Raw genomic sequence first — 25,859 nt, 5'->3', positions numbered from 1 at the left:
CCATAACCTTCCTGTATTTTTACTGCAATATTTCAATGAAACACAGGGAATGGCTACAACAACTTTGAAACACAGTTCAAGCATCTACTACTAGTTGGCACAGCAGTTGCTGAAAAAACCCAGATGTTTGTGGAGGAAAATTCGAAAATCCAAATTTATAATTGTGCTACAGGCACTGAAATGCAAGGTGGTGTTGGCGGGAAATTTAAAAATGCAAGACTGTGCTGGTAGTAAAGTTAAATATGTTATACAGCCATGGAGACAAATTTAAAATAGGCAAGTTTGCAGTGGTGAAAAAAAATGATGTTTTTGGAAAAATTTAAACAATTCAAAATAGTGAATCTAACCCAGTTATGCATTGCAATGTCTTTGATACCACAGTCCACGATGACAATGTTTGAATGTATGCAAACAAATTTAATTTTGATCCACATTCAAAAGAATTGGTTATTTGTCAAACATAATTAAAGATATTAACAGTACTGGCATAACTCAGCACTAGTGATAAAACTCACTGGTTAAGCACCGTTTGACTATCATTGTACTTCGATTATTGAACGGCATTTAGTGTAAGGCACAATGGACCCTAAAATTTACTATTCCCATATCCAAAATATACATAAGCACATGCCAGCCCCCTCCCCCCCAAACACACACACACACACACACACACACACACACACACACACACACACACACACACAAAATTATATGTCAAGTGTAGCAGTGTTATTAGCATGTCTCACCTAACAACTAAAATGTGACTGTGATCTCTCAAATTAAGTTCCATAATGCTATTTTCATGTCTAAATTGTCTCTAAATATGTGGGGCGACCATTGACCTCGAGTAACTGCCACCTTCGAAGTGCAGAGGGAACAGTCTTTGGGGTCTCGTGGTTCTTTGGTTCAGTCTGGTGGACTTCGGTTGCAATGTGCATGTTATGAATTTCTGTAGTGTTTTTCTTGTGTTTGTGTAATAACTCGAAGTTAATAAAAGTGCCTGATCATTAATTGGAGTTTTCTGTGCACGGTCAGTCACTACAGCCAGAAAACCCACATTGGTGACCCCAAGTTGCGAAAAGATGTTGGATTCACTTGTTGTGTACCACTGGTTTCGCACCAACAGACAATGTCACAACCTCCAGTTTTTCCAGCACTGCAGGACACTGCAACCGCAGAATGGACATTCGACTGTGAAGCGCAACGATTTACTCCTTGTGCTACTAATACACCGGGAATGTTTGTATCTCCCATGTTGGCTTCGACCAGCCAGATGACTCTAACCTTTGCTGGCACACCACACCGGGCTCTATACACATCAGCGCAGACACCTTCTATGGCAGTCTAAGCTCGACAGAATGCTCCTCCAGCACAAGGTCCCGGAAACCCCTCACCTGCATTTCTACTGCACAACACCGACCACCCACTCCTCAGAGTGGTCCGCTGTTTAATGTCTCCCTCTCCGTGATGATCAAAGGGACACGTGCATCAACCGAGCCTGGCCATGTGTACGCCTACACAGCCTGCTGTCCTACGCACACCTTGGGTGACGCATCTGCCCTATCGCTCCTATCCGCCCTATCACTCAGTGCTCAATCACAATTTCGTGGCTCTGTTCAAGATTTCGCGTGCATCGGCTGCTGATCCTTCTGTGCCACGCTCATCGTGTGGCCGTACAAATTTCCTGCCTACAAGGACTGGATATCACGTCTCGCCTGCACAGCTAATGGACATCCAACACAACACATCACATGTCACTGAGACACAGTTAGCATCAGTGAACACAGTGCAGAATCCCCGTACGCTTCGTGCCTTTCCTACACCCCCGCAAGCACTAGTCCCCGGTCATTTTCCGAAGCTGCCGCCATTACAACTGGACAACCCACTGATGTGGTTTACCTTGGTGGACAACATGTTGGACATACACGGTATTGCGGATGACAGCACTCGCTTTGTGTGTTCGATGAAGCACCTGCATGACCACCCTCATCTGATCAGTGACTTGTTGCTGAATCCACCCGAGAGCAACAAATATGCCTCTGCCGGTGCACTACTCATCGAACGTCTTTCTCGTCTGCCGGCAGATAAGATTCACAACATTATTTATGACAAGACATTAGGTGACAGAACCCCTTTACAGCTGTGGCGACGCTTCCATGCACAGGTCAGTACCGAGATCTTGCCGAACTTAGCGCTCTGGGCATTGTGCTTGGTGAAACTGCCGCAAGAGCTAGATACATTTTCTCCCACATACCACAACAACACTCGAAGATATACTATGTATGTAAGACCAGGCATACACCATTATTCGGCACTGCCACGCCTCTCCGCACAGCGCAATGCCTAATACTGCCGAGGTTCGCAATCCTGTGAGTATACTTCCACTGTTGGGCGTTAGAGGCTGGGCACATGCATATTGCGGACAGCACACAAAACAACAGCCACCTAGTGGCGAAGATCGGGCACTGCGGCAGGCCGGCACCGGCCTCTTCCCACCCCAACCGGGCTAGTGTCTTCCCCTTGCCTGAAGCTTTGGCTGGCGGGATGAGTACAGCTGACTCACACATACGCTGGTTCCACCCCACTTACAAGGATGCCACTTGCAACTGCCACCTGCCCTGCGCATTCCCAAATGCTGCACATGATCTGCAGTAGGCGCCACAACTTGTGGATGCATGCAACAGCGGCCACAGACATTGCACCTCGTGAGGACGTCTGTATGCCTTGGTTTTAGGTTTGCGCTGGTATTTTCTCATCTATACCAGAGCACACGTTAGTGTCTTACCTCCCACATTTACAGTAAAGGACACGACACCAGCCAAACTGTTCCTTCAAGCAGCAAATAAATTGCCACTTTGTATTGATGGTTTGGCTGAGTTACCTATTGAACTCATACCTGGCAAACAGTTCACTTGGTCCTTCTACGTGGCTGATGTAGAAGATCCAGTATTAGGCACTGACTTCCTTTTTCATTTCGGACTGTCTCCAGATCTCCATTCGGCTGTTTCATCGCACCATACCTTGTCCACACATTGTTTGTTCAGTCGCCTCCTCGGCCCCCCTCCCCCTTAGCTCCCCAATGATTTTGACACAGCTCTCGTAGAGTGCTCTTCACTGGCAGACAGCCTCGCAACTTTCATTGCCCAGCTTCAGTCCGAGCGCTCTGCAGTCGACAATCTCCACACCCACTTGCAATGCCGAACTGAACCGTGCTATATCGTCAGCTACACGAGCCCTCGCTGAGGCACGATGCCTCGTGCGACACCTGTCAACGCCACCGCCCCCAGACACCGGAGACGCACCTCATGGAACTTTGTCGCCACCGACGTGGACAGCTCCTCCAGCACATCAGGTTAGTGACTCTCGCGTGCTACTGACTCCCATTCACGATGCCCCCGAGTGAATTTGCCAGCCCAGCTGAACACTATCACAAATGGCACGACACACAAATGTCGCAACAGTGCATCGTAAAGCGTGCCAACTGCCACCACATATGGTTCGTCCATCAGACAGTAACTGGTCTTTGCCCGTACATTTAGTTCCCAAAAAACCTTTTGGCCTCTACGAATTTTGTTACATGCCTTATGGTCTCAAAAACACGGCCCAAACTTGGGAATGTTTTATAGACACACTTCATTTAACTGCACGCATTGTTACGCATACATTGACGACATACTCATTTTTTCCTCCTCTGACAGAGAACACTAACTGCACCTGGCCACGATACAGGACTTACTGAAACGTAACGGAGTCTAGATCAGTAATTACAAGTTACAACTCCACTGCACTGCTGTCACTTTTCTGGGCTACACAGTCTCCTCTGAAAGTATATGCATCCATCAGGAGTGGGTTGACTGCATTCGCTATCTACCTCTCCCAGTGTTGTTTCGTGAATTTTGCCGGTTTTTAGGATCTATCAATTTCTACCAACGTAACCTGCCGATGGTGGCAGCTATTCGAGCCCCTTTGACTGATGCATTGGCTGGGAAACAAACCTCGGGCAATCACAGAGTACAGTAGTCTGTCAACATGGTGAGAGCTTTCGAAGACCTTAAGTAAGCGTTAGCACTTGGTGTCACTCTCGCTCACCATTTGTCAGTTGCCTGCATCTCTATTACAGCAGATGCAAGTGATTTTGCGATCGGTGCAATCCTCCAACAGCACGTTCGTGACACAAAACTGCCTACGGCTCAACATAAATGGTCAGCATTTGACAGAGAATTGCTTGCGGTTTATGAAACTGTAAAATATTTCTGCAGACATTGAAGGAAGAATCATAACAATTTTCACAGACCATCGCCCCCCGCGGAAGCTATCCGTAACCCTGCTGTTGACCTTCCCCCATGTAGGTTTCGGCAGATGGGCTTAATTTGCCAATACATGACAGACATCCGTTACATCCAATGTTCAGAAAATGTGGTGGCTGACTACCTATCACGTGTCACTGCAATTTCGTCCCCCATTAATTTTGATGAATGGCCCACTTACAGGACAATGATACTGAATTGCACAACCTCCGACAGGACCCAGATACTTCCCTCCAGATCGTTTCCCACAACCTACCGGGCTCGGTCAGACCACTGTGGTGCGATACGTCCTTTGGCACTGCCCGGCCTATCACACATTGCATCACCAAGTATTCACTATAGCACATAACCTCTAACATCCTGGTGCTAAGGCTACTATGCGCCTTGTTACAGGATGCTTTGTGTGGCCGGGTATGAAGAGGGATTGTCATTCTTGGGCTCTTGCTTGTGTACAGTGCCAGTGCAGCAAAGTCGGCAGACACACGATACGTCCTTTGGCACTGCCCGGCCTATCACACATTGCATCACCAAGTATTCACTATAGCACATAACCTCTAACATCCTGGTGCTAAGGCTACTATGCGCCTTGTTACAGGATGCTTTGTGTGGCCGGGTATGAAGAGGGATTGTCATTCTTGGGCTCTTGCTTGTGTACAGTGCCAGTGCAGCAAAGTCGGCAGACACACACAACCCCATCTAGGTTGATTCAGCATCCCGAAAGGCAGCTTCCGACATGTGTATCTGGACCTAATAGGACCGTTACCCTTGTTTGATGGTTTCAGGTATATCCTGTCTGTCACTGGCCGCGTTACACGTTGGGTGGAGGAAAACCCCTGCAGGACATTACAGGTAGGACGCGCATTCGTATCATCCCGGATAGCTCGATTCAGCTGCCCTACATCCATCACCACAGACCAGGGAAGGCAGCTTGAATCCGTGCTGTTTAACAAACTCCGTGTACTCTGTGGGGTGGATAGATTCTGCACTACGGCTTACCACCCACAGAGCAATGGACTGGTCGAGCGGTGGCACAGGACTCTGAAAGCGGCCCTCATGTGCCAAAGTGGTGAGTGGTCCGACGCCCTCCCCTGGGTTATGTTAGGAATATGCACGGCTTACAAGACAGACCTCCAGGCTTCACTTGCGGGGGTCCTATATGGTGAGACCTTAGTTCTCCCTGCAGAGTTCGTCAACGACGAAGCAATTGTCGACCTGTCCGACCTCCCCACCGTAGTTGAGCTTGTCCGGACACACATAGCTGCAATCCACACGTCTCCTGCATGAATGCACACCCGTCCTCAGGTCTTTCTGCATTCGGCACTAGACTCTTGCTAGTTCGTTATGTTACGGGATGACACAGTCAAACCGGTATTACAGCCACCTTACTCTGGCCTGCATCAAGTAGTGGCTGTCGGCAAACAGTTTCCCTTCAACGTGTGAAACCAGCCTGGACGATGGAGGAATCTGTACCACAGTCTCTCAAGTCGAGGTGATGACTCCGAGTCATACAGACTGCCCACTCCCCTATACCCCACCGTGATCATACGTGCTCCGAGCCTACACCCATGGGCAGCTCAGTTGCGTGTGACGATACTCTAGCCTTGTTTCACTCAGGCACTGCACGTGACAATCCACAACCTCAGGCCCAGTCACATGTTGCGTGTGACATTAGCCCATCACATGTGTCGGCTGCCAATGCCCCCACATAGTGTTCCAGTGTTTCTCCTGAACTACATTATTTTTCTCCACCACCTCTGCTAGTGCCCCCTGTCCACTGTTGACGAAATCTGCATCTCAATCAACACCTCTGAGTGCCCACGCTATGAGCTTTCCTTGCAGCTCCACGAGGGATCCATCTTCGCCCTCCATATAGGGGACACTTCATGCGAGTCCACCCCCATGTCACATATCACTATCCTGCGCACAGTCCCCATCCAAAACGGGGTGGATACGGCTGGCATAGCTGCAACGTTCAGCACGGATGGGATGCTCAAGATTCGCATCCCCCTCTCCGCCTGTACTGTGACACCGACATTTTCCATGCCAGTTCCATTTCACGTGTGCAGGTCAACCAATCCGTCCCCCCCCCCCCCCCCCCCTCCACTGGATGGTGGACTATACCAATGCTAGTCCACCCTGCACAGACAGCACGGACTCTTCGCACATGCCTCTACCAAACAGTGTGCATCCCACAACACCAATACACAGGAAGATGCCCATGTCCTTCCCCCAGTGCTCCACAGTCCTGTGGGGGAGGGGAGGGGCGGGGATGACCCTCAACCTCAAGTAACTGCCACCTACGAAGTGCAGACTAAACAGTCTTTGGGGTCTCATGGTTCTTTCGTTTGGTCTGGTGGACTTTGGTTGCAATGTGCATGTTGTGAATTTCTGCAGTGTTTTTCTTGTGTTTTATGTAATTACTCTGACTTAATAAAAGTGCCTGATCGTAATTGGTTGGAGTTTTCTGTGCGCGGTCAGTCGCTACACCCAGAAAACTCACAAATGTATAGGTATTGGTATTTCGATTGGAGGCTATGTTACTTGTGGTACAAAAATCAAGCTATTATCAATTACTTTGTAGTAATGCTTTAACTCACCAAGCACCACTTTGAGGCAAGGAAGACAATACACTAGACTAGAAAAATACAATCATTGTTATTGACTAACTAATAAAGACTTCTGTTACGTTGGATCATACCCTGTGGTGCCATGGTTGTGTGCCAGCATTACATTTTCAAAAAACTTTGGACAATAAGTGCTACTAAGTTGTTGCAGTTTGATGAGATCATTTACCGTATTTACTCGAATCTAAGCCGCACTTTTTTTCCGGTTTTTGAAAAATCCAAAAAACCGCCTGCGGCTTAGAATCGAGTGCAAAGTAAGCTGAAGTTCTGAAAAATGTTGGTAGGTGCCGCCACAACTAACTTCTGCCATCGAATAGATGCAGCGCTACACAGGCATGCTTTGCAGGCACAAATTTAAATACTGGCGCCAAAACCTCTGCGTCAGTCAATAAATTTAAAAAAAGGTGGAAGACGAGCTTTTCTCTCTGCCCCGAGTTTCGACCACTGCATTTTCATACATTATCCAACGAAGTAAGTACAAATTCTGTATTGTTCATCTTCTAATGTAGCAGCATTTCAATGTACTACGAAAATCCGACTGGCAAGACTGTTTGGGATGTTTGTAAATATGGCCAACTCTACATTCTGAATTTTTTCCTACCTGTGAGAAGAGATGGTTGCTAATAGGAACTTCTATGAATTGTGAATCATATGCAGTATTCTCTTCACCATAAGAATAATACGAATATAAGCATTTTGCCATGTATTCTTTCGTATTTGCTGCTATCTCATTTAAATCCTGTCTGCCTAATAAACTACGAAACTAGAGTGAGACAACAGCAAACGCAGAAGAATATACGTATCATTTCATGTCATGTTTATATTCGTATTATTCTTATGCCTAATAGTGATACAGTCAGAAATGAAGCACGGCAATTGAATAGATTTTTAAATGTACGATGACTCTAATTTCTGTGCAGAATGTAATGTACTAAAGAAACGTCTGCAAAGACGCTTAACATCTTCTATCATACACAGTCTATCATTTGGTTCTTGTTGATTATTATCAAAGAAAGCAACAGTGTAAGTGACAACAAATAGCAGTCTCTTGCCATTGTTTTGCTAATGAGGCGATTCCTCCTCCTCCTCCTCTTCTTCTTCTTCTTTTTTTTTTTAAACACTGCATGACACAGTACAATAATGCATTTTCAGCTTAGAGTGACATAAACACCTATAACATAGAGAACGGCAAATCAAAGAAAATGAAGCAATCAATTCAAACCAGACGAAGCACGTGAAAAAGGAAGGGTACCTGTATAAATATGGACAGAGCACCTGATGCACAGCAATGGCTACCTGGTAAAGCTTAACTGCTAAGCTTACGACTTGAACCAAGCTACTGTAGCCGTATCGTCATTCATTCGACCTAATTGTGTCTCATATTACAATGGGCCAACTTCGTTTTGATTTGGAGGTGTGGCCTAAAACTTTTCTCTCCCTTTGAATTTAGAGTCTCAAATTTCAGGTGCGGCTTAGATTGGGTAAAATTTTTTTTCCTTGGTTTTGAGTCTCATTTTTCAAGTGTGGCTTAGATTCGAGTGCAGCTTAGATTTGAGTAAATACGGGTATGTGTTGTATTAATTAAACTACAGATTTTCTTAATATGCAATGAGAACTTCACAATGTACAAAATATAAGATGTAAACGTAACAAAACATGAGTAAACAACCTTCCAAAAAGAAACCAAAGTTTAAAATCTTAAATTCACAATGTACAAAATATAAGATGTAAACATAACAAAACATGAGTAAACAATCTTCCAAAAAGAAACCAAAGTTCAAAATCTTAAATTTATTACTCAGACTACATCAAATTTAGAGTGCAAATCACATGGTGGTACTACAAATGTAACTTAATTGTACTGTAAAATTAAAAAAAATAAAAGTTACACGTGGCTCACATTAATAGCATTACTAATCTAAGGGTTGAAGAAGCACTTATTGATGAGCTTAGCTTCAGTAGTTGTATTAGTCTTTAAAGTAACCTAAATCGCCTGCATTATTTATCAAAATATGTAAAAATTTACTGTATAACTTTATAAAACACACATGCCATTAATGTGATTAACTTACAGCTTAAAGTATAATAATAGTTTGTTCTTTACACCAAAGCAAACAATGTTATTCTCTTGTTGAAATTGTCTGTTTTATTTGTTAAAAACTGGTCTTAGTTGGAGTAACACTGACATCAAAGACAGACAACACAACAGTGAATTGTATCCTATCGTGCAAAATGTTTGCGATCTTCTGCTGATAATGCTAGCATGTAACCTCACATAACGGAGACTACATTACACTTTGTAAAATAGCATTTTCAGCAGTTGTAATACAAATTCACATAGGTAAGGAGATGTGGGTTTTTATCCTTTCAAGTATCCACATTCAACTAATTTCAAAATCGGACAAATATTATAGGGACTCAACATTAGTATTAACTTTATCTTATAGTACAAAATGTTCGTTATCTTCAGCTGGTAATCCTAAAGCATGCTACCACACAGTGGAGACTTCGACATGTTGGCCCTAGTGTAGTCACAGTATTGTAACAAATTACCCCTGTTGTAGCAAAATTGTAACAAATTACCCCATAAATCATCATGTTACAGCAAAATTCTAAGTAGTTGTCCCATATGATACAGAATTGTAACAGGTTACCCCATATGTAAACATTGTTACACAAATTTTTATCACATTTCATCATATGTCATGAACACAATGTGGATACTGTTGGGGCAATTGTGGTCGGTTTGTTGGCTGACTACCACGACTTTGGATACTGTTGTAGGGCAGTGATGGCCAGTTAACGAATGATGGCTGCCGTTACCTCAGATACTATTGTGGGGTAATGATGAGTAGTTGACATTGTGACTACAGTTAACCTGGACACTGTTTTGGGGCACTGATTGTCAGTTCACAATGTGACTGCCATCATTCCAATCATTGTGATTACTGTCACTGCAATTGCAATAATTTCAGTGTTACACAACAGTGTAACAACTTGCCCCTGTAATACCAGAAATTGAGGCAAATTGTCCCTTGCATCAGCATGTTACAGGAAAAATTATAAAGTTGTACCATACATCACCAAGTTAGAGCAAAATTATATCAAATTACCCTCATTATAGTAAAATTGTAAGGAAGTATCCCATGCATAGACATGTTACAACAAAATTGCCAATAACTGTCTCATACATCATCATGTTACAGTAAAATTGTGACAAAATGCCCTACACATTACCACACTTTACATCAGAAATGTAAAAAATTGATCTTGTTATAGAAAAATTAGATTCAGTTACTCATACATTGCTATTTTACATCAAAATTGTAAATAACAAATTGCTTCTGTTACAGCAAAATTATAATAAATTGCCCCATATATTTAAGCAGAATTGTAACAAATTCCATGTGTCAGAGACTAAAAAAAGTTGACTCATGCTCAGTAAAGTCAAAAGTTGTTCCAGCAAGCAAATGTGATTAGTCAGTAAGTTAAGACTAGTCAATGCCAGCAAATCAACAGTTGTTCCAACAAGTATAACACTGATATTAATTACATCATGTGTGCCACTTTATACGCTACCCATGATATCAGGAGCCACATTTCCTTTACTATGACGTCGTCATGACAACACGTGCTGTTCATTGACTGCTTGATGCCACAATCTAAGATGCTGGCTACTTACTGATTGATTATTTCATTTTAATGGCCATTAAAACTCTGCACTGATTGTAATGTCATATGGTCAATATCAGTGATCCACATTTGATGTCTCAGTAATGACATAGTAGAGGGTGCGTGGGTGTGAAGTCATGGGTAGGGGCACCAAATTCATATTCTTGAGGAGAAAAAACCTTGTTTCACAAAGTGCCTAGTATCCAGCGCAAGTTGGTCTATCGATTACTCATACAATTTTGATGCGCATCCCTTTTGATTTTTGAACGCACTCTGTAAGTTGATTTCTGAATGAATTGTAAGCTGCGTGGGGTAGCCGTGCGGTCTGAGGCGACTTGTCATGGTTCGTGCGGCTTCCCTCGTTGGAGGTTCAAATCCTCCCTCAGGTATGGGTAATGTGTTGTCCTTAGCGTAAGTTAGATTAAGTAGTGTGTAAGCCTAGGGACAAAAAAAAGGTTATAAGTTGATTTTTGAATGCGTGCATAGTGTGCTTGATGTCTCTGTCGGGGGAATATTTGTCACATCTAGAAATTAACTTTCCTGCAGGCAAAAGGGGGACTGGGCTATACAAGCTGAGCGGAGTAAAGCCGAACAAGTGAATGCCAATCCCTGTCTGATTATGTTGTTGTTTGGGTTTGCACATGATCAGCGTTGTTATAATTACTAGGAAAATCCATAGATTCAGACTACAAGAGTGGAAATAAACGACTATCAGGAATAACAGGCAAGAAAAATTAAGTATTAGCTTCTCAGTGTATGCAGGAAAATGAAATTTTGTCAGAAGATTTTTGGCCAGATCGTTACACTAGTAAGGACAAGTTGTACAGTCCCTGTCTAGCAGCCGCTTAAGTTCTATTCTGGAAGTAGCGCAGAAAATGGTTTGTACAAACATAACTATACCTAACCAGAGAATAATCAGGGATAACTAAACCGGTGGTTTTGGCAGGATTTGTGAAGTTAATCGGTGAATAAGTTTTGACAAAGGCAGGATTAGTTCCATAATTAGCCATGACAGGATTATTTGTTAGAATGAGGAAGGAGAAGAAATGGGGACATCACACAAATTAGGGAAGAATATGATGATTCCAAATTTATATAAAAATCTCATACTACTATTTTTCGATCTCATGCTCGAGAAACTGGAGCAGATGAATGAAATGTGAAACTATTTTCTAACATAAAGCTTTTGTCTTGTATTAGTCCTAATAGGCATTTTATGTTGGTCTTCATGAATTATATTCTGTCGTGTTATAAAAATGACCATTTGTGCCAAAACAGTCTCGTTTATTTGGTGTGTGTTACAATTTCTGCAGTGTTAGAAAGGCCTATTTTGTTTTATGTAGCAGACAGTGACAAAATAGACGTAATCAGATTTAGAAACCACACCAGTCTTGGGTACTATTTGTATTTGTATTAACAGCTTACGCAGCATTAGACAACAATATTTCGATTTTTCATGTAGCAAAACGTTTGACGAAATTTGATGAGGTAGTAGACTCCTTTGCAGACGGAAAGCACGCCATGTAAAGCTGTAACAAGATTAGAGAGAAAACAATGCTAGGAGCTAAGGATTGAAGAAATGTGTACTGTATTGCTTGTATGTTGTCTTTACTGGTTTTATGTATCCTGTATTTAATTTTATGTCACCCAAAACAGAAAGTTATTATCTAACAAGCAATAAAGAGTGCAAATTTTCTGAGGAGTTCTTGCTCTCCCGATTACAAATAATCCCATCCAGTATTAATTGCGAGATTTTTTTAAAGTGGGGCAGGATGTCAAACCAGGCCACTGGGAGCAGGACATTTTAATTTCCACTGACCTGAATATAGTTTGATGACATCCAGTACAAAATATACACGTTTCAATTCCACCGAGTGAAATACAGTGATGTACAATAGAAGAATGCTGTGTGAAGCGGGATGGCACTGCACTCTGGCACACTTAAGACCAAATAACATGCCTTACATTTCCTTGAACATATACGTTTTATGTATGAGACTCCGCAGAAAGATGTGCGCTACAAAATGAACATATTTTTGAAAATTCGATTTTTTAAAAATTTTTGTCATATCTCATGTGTTTGAAACATAGTGTTTAGTTCCACACTATTGGCTAATTTCAAGTGCACATTTTCATCTTCTAGCACTTATGGCATTATGCCATAATAAAGAATCAAAAATGAGTCAATACAGTACTGGTACTCCAAGAATATTTACGTCGAAGCCCACTTCATTGAGAATCTGGACATACGAATGTGCTTTTTATAAATATGCGCTTTAAATGTGCCAGTTTAGTATGGTTCACAAAATTACGATGCTCTTGGAGTATCGTCTGGTGTCTTTTTTATGACATAATGTAAGATCTTTTAATGTTTTACACGTACGAACATATGGGCTTCCTTTGTCATTGCAGCTGCCAAAGCGCGGTGATGCCTGTTATCTGGCGCTCTCTGACGAATACTGAATGAACCTATTTATAATAGGTCGCGGGAAAATATTGTGAATGGTGGTTTGGAAAGCGTTAATTTTGAAAGTAAATTTCCTTTCACGCAAGTTGTACTATGTGCGAGAATGTACTATGAATTTCTTAAATCACAGAGTGTTTGATGACGAGCCATTTAGAAGTATTTCAAGCCCAGAAGATCAGACATTCATGTAGTTCTTACGAGCAAATTGATGTAGTGCTACAACGAGCTCTCTGTCCTCTGCGGTAGTTAATTTATTTGTGGAAAACTTTGAGGACAAGTCACCAGACTAGGCTAAAAACTTTAATGGCACATTTGTGTGATATATCTTAAAGTGTAACACACGCAAAAATATATCAACATTTTATGTAAAAGCTTAGCTTCTCTTGCAGCTTATTCACATTAGAGACCAATATTATATGTAAAAGCTTAGCTTTCTTGTAGCAACACTATGTATATTAATTTAAAACATTAACTTTTCCTTTTTGTGTATCTGCGCTACTTAACTGTGATGTTGCTATTAGCTGACTACATCATGTGTCCTGTGGTCTGAATATTCACTGTCATCAGCTGGCGGGATCACATGACATGAGCTATGACTGGCTTACAAAAGCGCATCGAAATCTCGATTACAATGGTTCGGAAAGTAACATGTGGTGTTTGGTGGAATTCAAATTTATACTTTTGTAATACGAAAATATGCAGAGTACATGTTGCTGTACATCAAAAATCTTTCCAAAAGGATTTTTCTTTCCTGAGTATCGTTTTCCAAAGTGTCGGGATATTCTACGCCCATGTATAAAAACATAACCATTCAAAGGATTGATAAGTTTTACAGTTCCAACGGAAAATATACTGTCTCTTAATAACACAGAGAAAGTGTGTTTTCATCCAGGAGAAAGTGTATTTTTAACCAGGAAATCTGGGAATTTTTTTTCCTTGTCTGCGTATACACCCTGTTAATGACATGGCCGCTTTCACAGGTGACCCGGCTCCTGGTGGGGTAGGATAAAGGTGTGACAGCACTGGAATAGGAAGTGCTGGGTGGGTGGATTTGGCAGGTCTTCTTGCTCCTGGATCTTCCACAGGGATATGATTGTTGTGGCAAGTGGTTGGGATCAGGAGTGGCATAGGAATGGACTAAGATCGTATGGAGGTTGGGTGGGCAACGGAAACCACTTATAGGAGGGGTGGGATGTATCTCCTCACCCACCCAAACCTCCATAACATCTTAGATCACCACTATGCCGCTCCCATTCCCAACCCCTTGCCACAAGGGTCATACTTGTGTGGAAAACCCAGGAGCAATACCTGTCCATTTCCACCCACCCAGAACTTCCTATTTCAATGCTGTCACATATTTATCCTACCCCATCAGGGGCTGTGCCTCCTGTGAAAGCAGCCATGTCATTTACCAGCTCTGCTGTAATCATTGCGCAAGTTCTTATATTGGTATGACTACCAACCGGCTGTCCACTATGATGAACAGCCACCACCAAACTGTGAACAAGTACGGAATAGATCACCCTGTGACACAACACAGCAGCTGAACATTACATGCTTGATTTTAATGGTTGCTTCACTGCCCGGGCCATCTGGATCCTCCCCTCCAAGACCAGCTTTCTGGATTGTGCAAATGGGAGTTCTCCTTAAAACACATTCTCTGCACCTGTTAATTATCTTAGCCTCAAGCTACGGTAACATACTGTCCCTACACCCTCCATTCAACTGTTTCCAACCCCTCTGTCCTACCTGTCATCTCCCCGCTCCACAACCTCCTGACACTGCGCATGTTGACATTCTAGGCTGTGCACACTACACCAGACAGCATTCCTCTTCCTCCCAACCCATACACTACTAATTCTACCCCTTCCCTGCCATCTTCAAATTGTTTCTTGCATCCCACATGGTAGATGAATTCCAGTCAAGCAGCTGGAGTTGGGGATTGTGTGTGCATGAGGTGTGCTTACTTGTGTGTAAAAATGACGTGTTTTTCTTTTGCTGATGGGACCTTTCTTCTCCATCTTTACCGTGCTGTGGTCATGTACAGATTAGATTACGGTAGTCAGGTTTATGGTGCAGCAGCTCCTTCCACTCTGCAACTACTTGACCCTGTTCACCATTGTGGGGTGCGTCTGGCTATTTTTGCCTTCCACACTAGTCCCATTGACAGTCTCGTCACAGAAGCAGGGATTCCCCTCTACAAATACAACAGGGCCATCTTCAGTTTCTTACGCAGTTGCCCATGTACCCTGTCCTCTTTGCAAACAAGGGATATCTCCCTCTTGATAATTGACCATAGGAGGGCCTGCCATTTGGCATGCAAACCACTTTCTTCCGTCGGGATCTCCATATCCCTTCACCGGAAGGCACCCCGTGGATTTTCTCTTCCCCCTCTCCCCCCCCCCCCCCTCTGCCCCCCTAGACCATGGATTAGGACCAACCTATTTCAGGATCCTAAAGTCTCTGTTGCCCCTGTGGTTTTCCAGCGTCTTGTACGTGCCATCGCTGTAGAGTTCCATGGTGCCACCGCCTTCTACATTGATGGTTCTAAGACAGTCGATAAGGTGGATACACTTTCACATCTCCTACTGGCTTAGAACACCATTTAGTGTGATCACAGCAGAGCTTCTACGCATTCACAGTGACGTCCATTTTGTTTCTCCCTCCACAGAATTTTAATTTGTTCCAACTCGGTGAGCAGCCTGCAGGCTATTGACTGATGCTACTCTTGTCACCTTTTGGTCTCTGCTATCTGTGACCTTGTCTCTGCCCTTGGCCATACCACCTCCTCGGTTGTCTTTCTCTGGGTCCCAAGTCATATGGGCATCCCAGGGAATGAACTGCCCGACCAGTGCTCGAGAAACAGATAGCAGATACTTAGCCCCATTCCCTTTCATGTTTCCAAGTGCAGATTTACGTTAACCATCAATTTGCCCAAAAATGGAATGACATCTGGTGCTCATAGTAATAAACTTCGCACAGTCGAGGAGTCTACTATAGTTTGGAACTCTTGCTTCTGCTCCTCATAAAGGAGTCCACTGTTTTATGCCGTCTATGTATTGGTTGTACCTGGCTCACCTACTGTTTCCTCCTGTGTAACGAACCACCCCACAATGTGGTTGTTGAGTCAGTCTGACACTACCCCACATCTTGGTGGAATGTCCCCTTCATTTGGCCCTTCATGCAAAGTACAGTCTTCCAGATTTCTTAAATTTAATGCTAGCAGATGATTCATGGGTGGTTGAACGTCCTGAGTTTCCTCTGTGAAATGGTTTTCTATTCCAGATGTAAGATTTTGCTAAACTCCTGGAGCAGGGGCAGGGTGATTGTGGTTGGGATCTCTCTGATCTCTCTTCATGTCTTCTCAGTCTGGGACACTAAGACCACTCCTCCATGGAAACACTTCCCCTTTTTCCAGTTTTTACATTTGGTTTCACCTTTTGTGCCTTTTACTGTGTGTGTTTTAACTTCATTATTTTATGATTTGACTCCCCTCACTGGATCAGTCTGGACCCTCTTTCTTCTGTGAGTAACTTCCGAATCATGGGACTGATCACCTCGCCGTTTGGTCCCATAAACCCTCTCAATTAACCAATCAACAGTCAATGTTCTACTGATGAAGGGTGTGGCTGAAAGCTTTATTTAACTTTCTTTAAATTGTGCCCATCTGCAACGTAATATGACTTCTTTACAATAAGTTGTTGTTGTTGTGGTCTTCAGTCCTGAGACTGGTTTGATGCAGCTCTCCATGCTACTCTATCCTGTGCAAGCTTTTTCATCTCCCAGTACCTACTGCAACCTACATCCTTCTGAATCTGCTTAGTGTATTCATCTCTTGGTCTCCCTCTACGATTTTTACCCTCCACGCTGCCCTCCAATACTAAATTGGTGATCCCTTGATGCCTCAGAACATGTCCTACCAACCGATCCCTTTTTCTGGTCAAGTTGTGCCACAAACTTCTCTTCTCCCCAATCCTATTCAATACTTCCTCATTAGTTATGTGATCTACCCATCTAATCTTCAGCATTCTTCTGTAGCACCACATTTCGAAAGCTTCTATTCTCTTCTTGTCCAAACTATTTATCGTCCATGTTTCACTTCCATACATGGCTACACTCCATGTGAATACTTTCAGAAATAGCCTTTCGCTCCCTGTATTTTACCCCTGCCACCTTTAGAATTTGAAAGAGAGTATTCCAGTCAACATTGTCAAAAGCTTTCTCTAAGTCTACAAATGCTAGAAATGTAGGTTTGCCTTTCCTTAATCTATGTTCTAAGATAAATCATAGGGTCAGTATTGCCTCACGTGTTCCAACATTTCTACAGAATCCAAACTGATCTCCCCCAAGGTCGGCTACTATCAGTTTTTCCATTCGTCTGTAAAGAATTCGCGTTAGTATTTTGCAGCTGTGACTTATTAAACTGATAGTTCGGTAATTTTCACATCTGTCAACACCTGCTTTCTTTGGGATTGGAATTATTATATTCTTCTAGAAGTCTGAGGGTATTTCGCCTGTCTCGTACATCTTGCTCACCAGATGGTAGAGTTTTGTCAGGACTGGCTCTCCCAAGGCCGTCAGTAGTTCTAATGGAATGTTGTCTACTCCCGGGGCCTTGTTTCGTCACGGTCTTTCAGTGCTCTGTCAAACTCTTCACGCAATATCTTATTTCCCATTTCATCTTCATCTACATCCTCTTCCATTTCCATAATAGTGTCCTCAAGTACATCGCCCTTGTATAGACCCTCCATATACTCCTTCCACCTTTCTGCTTTCTCTTCTTTGCTTAGAACTGGGTTTCCATCTGAGCTCTTGATATTCATACAAGTGGCTCTCTTTTCTCCAAAGGTCTCTTTAATTTTCCTGTAGGCAGTATCTATCTTGCCCCTAGTGAGATAAGCCTCTACACCATTGCATTTGTCCTCTAGCCATCCCTGCTTAGCCATTTTGCACTTCCTGTCGATGTCATTTTTGAGACGTTTGTATTCCTTTTTGTCTGTTTCATTTACTGCATTTTTATATTTTCGCCTTTCATCGATTAAATTCAATATTTCTTCTGTTACCCAAGGATTTCTACTAGCCCTCCTCTTTTTACCTACTAGATCCTCTGCTGCTTTCACTACTTCATCCCTCAGAGCTACCCATTCCTCTTCTACTGTATTTCTTTCCCTCATTCCTGTCAATTGTTCCCTTATGGTCTCCCTGAAACTCTGTACAACCTCTGGTTTAGTCAGTTTATCCAGGTCCCATCTCCTTAAATTCCCACCTTTTTGCAGTTTCTTCAGTTTTATTCTACAGTTCATAACCAATAGATTGTGGTCCACATCTGCCCCTGGAAATGTCTTACAATTTAAAACCTGGTTCCTAAATCTCTGTCTTTTATACAATCTATCTGATACCTACTAGTATCTCCAGGATTCTTCCATGTATACAATCTTCTTTTATGATTCTTGAACTAAGGGCTAGCTATGATTAAGTTATGCTCTGTGCAAAATTCTACCAGACGGCTTCCTCTTTCATTTCTTAACCCCAATCCATATTCACCTACTATGTTTCCTTCTCTCCCTTTTCCTACTCTCGAATTCCAGTCACCCGTGACTATTAAATTTTCGTCTCCCTTCACTACCTGAATAATTTCTTTTATCTCATCATACATTTCATCAGTTTCTTCATCCTCTGCAGAGCTAGTTGGCATATAAACTTGTACTACTGTAGTAGGCATGGGCTTCGTGTCTATCTTGGCCACAATAATGTGTTCACTATGCTGTTTGTAGCTTACCCACACTCCTATTTTTTTTATTCATTATTAAACCTACTCCTGCATTTCCTCTATTTGATTTTGTATTTATGACCCTGTATTCATCTGACAGTATGTCTTATTCCTCCTGCCACTGAACTTCACTAATTCCCACTATATCTAACTATAACCTATCCATTTCCCTTTTTAAATTTTCTAACCTACCTGCCCGATTAAGGGATCTGACATTCCATGCTCCAATCCGTAGAACGCCAGTTTTCTTTCTCCTGATAACGACGTCCTCTTGAGTAGTCCCCGCCCGGAGATCCGAATGGTGGACTATTTTACCTCCGGACTATTTTACCCAAGAGGACACCCTCATCATTTATCCATACAGTAAAGCTGCATGCCCCCGGGAAAAATTACGGCCATAGTTTCCCCTTGCTTTCAGCCGTTCACAGTACCAGCACAGCAAGGCCGTTTTGGTTAGTGTTACAAGGCCAGATCAGTCAATCATCCAGACTGTTGCCCCTGTAACTACTGAAAAGGCTGCTGCCCCTCTTCAGGAACCATGCGTTTGTCTGGCCTCTCAACGGATACCCCTCCATTGTGGTTGCACCTACGGTACGGCCATCTGTATCGCTGAGGCACGCAAGTCTCCCCACCAACGGCAAGGTCCATGGTTCATGGGGGGGCTGTTAACTCCACAAGGCTAATGGCTGCTATGGGTTATTGCCATGACCAGGACACATTGGTTGCTGATAAGTGGTGTATTCAGCAATTAATCGTGTTTCTGCACTAACACGGACAACTGTAATCGTGTATGACTGCGACCTGGGGAGAGGACCTATTCTTGGAATGTTTTGGAGGAGCACTGCAGTCTTATTCCTGGTGTCATAATTTGGGGAACTCGATGGTAGTTATTTAGGAAACTGTGATGGTGTTATGGTATGTCATGGGTACACTACATTCTAACGTGTTTCCTCTTGCGCGTGCACATGTCTGTGCATGTTTGATGTATGAAGTGAAGGAAGTCATAATGTTTTCAGTATTTTGATCGTCACCTTGATATTTCGATGTCCGATACTGAAACTTGGTGATGGTAATAGTTTTTCCGTGTGTTAATTCTTGCGACACATTTTTCTCAACAATGGATGACTTATTGGACTCATTGGTTGTAGAAACTAGCATTTTGCTTGTGCAGGAAATGTCGTATTGAAAAATATTATGCCTTTCTCGAAATGTTGACCCCACTATCATTTCTTCGTCTGGAGAAAGGGGAAGAAAACACAGGTTTCCTTGTCAGGAAAATATGAGGATGAGGCTAATGAAACAACTGGTTTGACTCTGTCCTGTGGAGAATGAGCCATGGTTTTGTCAAAGAGTATAAACACCACCTTGGATATTTTCTCCCAAAAATTCATCTTTACAGCCCTCCCTCCTCCAAATCAGGAGGTTTCAGCAGTGTGCTCCTGCGACAGTTTGGCCCTTAAGAGCATAATGGCGGTCCCACAATGTATTCGACATCACGTTGTGCAATGACTATTGGATCTCTGGCTTTTACTGTGGTATTGAATCGACGTGTTTAACAGTGAGTGCATTTTTCTTTTGTCCTGGGGTCGTAGTGACACAATTACCTCTTGTCCATGGCTGGCTAAAGACATCTGGCTTGATCTGACACAACTGCTGCAGCATTTTTGCTTCCACTTCAGTTTACTAGGCTTTATGAATGGCCATGAGCAGTTGCGTTACTCAGCAGGCAGTGACCTATGTCAGCTTCAGAATGTTGTGCAAAATGTAGAAATCTGATCTGTGACAGATTTTCAGTTTTCCACTATTGCCTCTTCAAGCAGCAGGACTTCCTCTTGCAATTCCTGGCTCTTCACAGAGAGATTACCTGTCACTTTGTTCTTCCTTATTGGGAGTGGAAATGTCTGCACCACCTAACCACTATGTCACATGATGGTGGACTATTGCTGTAGTCTTTAATCAGCTAATCATACATTGTTGCAGTGTTGTACCCCTTCAAATGTCAGAGATGAATTACCACATGATACTTCATTTCGTGAATAGCTTACACCATTTTGTCTCCATTTCCCCAGTGGTGTTCCCCAGTATTGCAGCGCAGGAACATCGGTGTGTGAAGCTTGTGCCAAGTGAGGTGGTAACAGCACAGGCTGTTGTCAACACTAGGAGACTCCATCCCATTGTTCTAAAGGTGTAGTTGCCTCAGTTGATTGTCACCTGTCAACCTGAGTGGTTCAGGTGTTCTTTTTATATCTTCACTACATAGTGTAGTGTCACAGTCTTCATGCATTATAAATGCAGGGAAAATTCTTCGTAATCAGGTGTGTTTGATTATATGCAGTGCCATTCAGTTTTTGTCAGAAGAGGTAGATGAGGAAGCAAAAAATCTCAACAACAGTAATGTGCCTGAGAGGATTGCAGGAACCACTAGCTATTCCACTCAAGAGAATGAAGAAGGGGAAACACAGCTACAAGTGCTTCCCATCATATCAATACTTCAGAATCAATAGAAAATGGAGAAGAAACATTTATTTTGGGGAGATGTTGCCAAACACATTGTCAGAGGCTGTTTCCAAGTGACCCCTGTTCTGTATTTACATTTTCAATATCGTAGTTAGCATGTTGCCCCCTATGCCAAGTTTTTTATGCCTTTTTCATTTTATGAGATTTCTTTCAGGTTGCAGGTGGTTGACCTTGGTTCGCTTTTGTTGATCCTTTGTTAATGTGACTATTTATTTGGTACTGTAATGGGAAGCCATTGGCTGTGAACATCTTTATTTATAGAATTATTAGTCTTCTGTAGATAAGTACAATTAGAAGGAAGGTCAGAGTTGGCCGTAATTTTGATGATTTATTAACAGTAAAATCGATTTTTGATCACATAATGATCATCTTCAGTCCTGGAAGTTAAAAATTTCACATAGCAATCAGTGAGTAAGAAGAAAGACCACAAATACACTTGAATATAAACCAACTGTCGGCAAGAACATACCTTAGGCATACAAATTAAAGCTTGTAGGCACTCATGTGTAGTTATTAGCAGTAACTGAAGCTATGAAACAATGACAATAACTGAAGCTGCTGTTTACATTCACCTATACAGCAGACCTCGGTGTGATGGGGGTTGGAACACCTTCTAGGTGGCATGTCACGTGAAGACTTAACATTACTTTATTTGGCAAGAAATTACCACAAAATACCAAATGTGCACTTTCAAATCATTAATTGAATGTTTCAAATTTAAAAGTATACATTAAAACTGCATAGCAAAAAGGAGGGAGGAAATGCACATCTTGCCAACATACACTGGTCTGTTATTTTCAAAACACCTTAAAAAAACATGTAAGAATAAAATCAAAAGGTAAAATTATAAAGTGTCAGATTACAGGACTAGTAAAAAAAATACAAATAACTTGACATCAAATATAACAGAATTTCTTATAGCGCAGTAACCACCATCTGGCGTGGGAAGTCAGAGGTACAAAGTTCTTAATTTACGTAAAATATTACGTTGAAACCAAGACGTCAGATACATAAATAGTGGTAATTGTCCAATACATGTCACAATTTTACAGGTCAAAATGTCATGAAACACTTTTTTTTTTTTTTTTTTTTTTTTTTTTTTTTTTTTTTTTTTTTTTTTTTAGGTGCGGACTAACAATTTTTTATCGTATTTAACAACATGATACACACATCTGCTTCACCCTGTTAGGACATGTTAACAAATTATAACTATTGCTGAGGCTTAATTACAAAAATCATCGTAATTATGAAAAGCAGAATGATTTAAAAGCGCATTGTGGATGCAGAGATCATTTGCGCGCTCATGGGTAAGAACTACTGTTACAAATTGCAAAGAATTAGTGATATGTTGGCTAGAGACACAAGTGCTGAAATACGCTAGCCTAGTAGAAACCTCCACTATCACACCTATTATTTATAGAAAAAATTTCTTCATATGATACAAACAGAACTATGGTATAAGGAAACAGTGTTCTCTTTAAAGTATAAAAGCTTTGTCCCTTAAAAATACATCACACTATGGTTATACACTTTTGTACAAGCACTGGGTCAGAATCCATCATTCATACATTTACAGTTGATACAACAGAAATGAAAACTGTCAAGCTAACTGTTTTGGATACTCATAGGAAGGAGATAATTTTATTACATGTCTTATAGCAGCAGTGGGACCCCTTATAACATAAAAACTGATTTTGAAAATACCCATATATCCAAAGTAGGTCATGACAATTAATCTAAAATGCAAGGTGTGGATAAGTAGCAATATACATCGTACATCCAGAGAAAACGTCATAACTTAGGAAAGGTAACAGTACAAATTATTCCCAAAATATACATCGTACTGTAGACAAATTAGAGCCAGATTACACACATTTTTCTGCAATTTCTTGCTAAAGCAATTAAAATATAGTGAAACTAGCAACATGAAATAATCACATGAAAGTGATGAAGATTTAAATTTCTTGTGTATTGGGAAAACATATAAATTATCATAACCGAACGCTTAACATGTAGTGTGCATGGATTTTGTGAAAGGCCTATTATGACTGTCAGTTATGTAACCTGACCACCAGTTGACAGAGGTTATTACAAAACCGGTGCTAAAAGTACAAGCGAATTAACAGTCTAAATAAAGAACCTCAAAAAATTGTTATACAATAAAATATGTTGGCTAGTGAAAGGTGTGGGTAGTGCAGTTAATGTAGTAATGCTGTTAATATAGTCATTTGGTGACAATCTGACTGCAGCTTAAGAGTCATGCAAAAAACACGTTTGTGCGTAGGCTACAGCTATCGAACTGCACTCCTCTACTGAACGGTTTCGTTCACAATTGAACCCCCACCACTATCAGTAGTGACCCCTTTTCAACTGTGCCAACTACGCAGTTAAAGGGCAAGTTACTGTGTGTGCAATCTACCTGTGCTTCAGACAGGAACATACAAATAATAAAAAAATTAATTACTTAACTATTAATTTTTCGAGGTGGTCATTAGTATTATGCTGATAATGTCACATAAGGTCCATGTGTGTGCAACTGAATAAAACTAATTTTAACCTGTGCACACACATTTCACTTTAATTTTTTTAAAGGCATTGCTAGTGGCCTCCTATATCTGAATATTTGTGTGTGTATATTTCAGACTACTTTCAATATAAGTGAAGCGCATATGGTATCATAATAATTGCTTCATTCAGTTGCACATAGATGCACCTAATGGGACAATTATCAACATAACGTGCAATTAGTGTGACAGACCTACATAAATTAGAAGTGATTAATATATTTCTTTTGTTGATGCATGGCTTGAACATATCAAGAAACTTAGACTGCCCATTGGGTTACAGATATGATCTGATGGGCCTGAAGAGGCGCTGTGAACTGGAGCTGTGTCAGAGGCTGACGGTAGGCAACGCTGCACGGACCGCAGTGCTAGGCGTGAAACACTCCTGCCTGACGCTGCTGCAGATGACAGTGCCATTCATCGAGCAGAGGTATGCCGAAGTGATGGGCACTCCTGGCTGGGCTGTTGCCGTCCGCACCGACCCTGAAGCCATGGCTACTGTCAGCCAGTTCATCTCTGATGCTGCCAGGGGGGAGTACAGAATAAGACTCTGATTTCACCAGCTGCATTTCACTGTCGATAGTCACTGGCCGGTAAGAAAATAAAATCCTGCTCTCCGAATACTCAGTTCTCCTGGCTGGGCGACACTAACCTGCACCGATCCCGGAGCAGCATCTACTATCTGCTGGATCATTTCTGATGTTGCCAATGGGGGGCAGAATCAAATTGAACTTTGATTTCAGTGACGGTGCTCTACTGCAGCTAGTCACTAATTGGTGAGGAAATAAAATATTTCTTGCCAAATAACTGGCTCTCCTTAAACAGAAGCAGGGCTTCAAAATACTGCTACATGAACAGGAAATTGGCACCCATTTTGAACAAATTAATAAATGTTTGGAAATTGTTTTTGCCCTGTGAAACAGTCCAGGAGAGGGGGACGGGGGATTTGTGCTAAGGTGTGGAGACAGGTCTGTTGTGCACTCTGTGGTGGTTTCCTGTATGTCTTATAATCTCACATTGTCTGATCTGAAAAACTGTGATAGAACTTAAGAGTAGCTAGTAACCTATATCATTGAAGATTGATGTCATGTTATTGATAATAGTCCTCATAGAGTATTTATGACCTTGGGCCATTACATCTGCAAATTCATGAAAATGTTATAATCCAATTTCAGATGTTGAATTTATCATCATCTACACACTTTTCACATTTGTCGTATTTTCTCAACATTACTTAACAACTTTATTTGCTTGTATTGCTTTGTCAGTATCTATATTTCAAGTATTTATGTCCCTTCTATCCAAGTTGCCACTTTCTTCCATCAGTGTAATTCCTCGTTACTTAAAAGTGTTTCTGACAGCTGTAATTCATTATTTTTTCCATTTCTTTTCTTATTTCTAAAATAAAGAATTTTGTTGATTTCTTTTTTCCAGAAATGTATGAATACATTTTTGGTATGCTGTTCTCACTCTGTCAGTGAAGACCCTGAGAAAATATTAATGTCTGTTGACCATGTTATTACTTGTAATTTTTCTGTCTCATTAAATACAAGCAGGGCTCCAAAGTAGTACTACATGAACAGGAAACCTGTTCACAATTTGAATAAATTAATAAACTGGAAATTGGTACTGCCTTGTGCAATAATTCTGCTCTGAAATTTTTCTATTCTGTTTTACCTCCATAATCCAAGAAACACAGTGTAAATGTAATGTGACATTACAGTTAGTTAATTTTTTTACATGTGGTATTTTTTTTTAAATCTGTTTGGAGGTACATTTATCTGAGATATATACATAAAGGGATTTTTCTGACAAATTTATTTTTTGTTCATTTAATCAACTGAAATTTTAATACTTTGACTGACAGCTGCATGAACTGTGCCATTTTTCAGAATTCCAGCCATTTTTATGGCTGTTTGAGAGAAAAGTGTCGCTCAG

The 25,859-nt window shown here is 41.7% G+C and overlaps 1 protein-coding gene across 4 annotated transcripts in view; it reads left to right on the top strand.

The window, feature by feature from the left end:
- Positions 1–25,579, top strand: part of LOC126424929 (speckle-type POZ protein-like) — a 104,156-nt gene extending 78,577 nt beyond the window's left edge. For all 4 annotated transcript variants that reach the window (XM_050087774.1, XM_050087773.1, XM_050087772.1 and 1 more), the window contains exon 4: positions 24,205–25,579. In XM_050087774.1, coding sequence (XP_049943731.1) covers positions 24,205–24,475 — 271 coding nt within the window. In that variant the 3' untranslated portion in view covers positions 24,476–25,579. The remainder of the gene's footprint in view (positions 1–24,204) is intronic.
- Positions 25,580–25,859: the final 280 nt, after the last annotated feature.

This window comes from Schistocerca serialis, chromosome 10 (genome assembly GCF_023864345.2).
Source record: "Schistocerca serialis cubense isolate TAMUIC-IGC-003099 chromosome 10, iqSchSeri2.2, whole genome shotgun sequence".
NCBI lineage: Eukaryota > Metazoa > Arthropoda > Insecta > Orthoptera > Acrididae > Schistocerca > Schistocerca serialis.
Note: the sequence above shows the minus strand (reverse complement) of the source record. Positions and strands in the feature narration are given on the sequence as shown.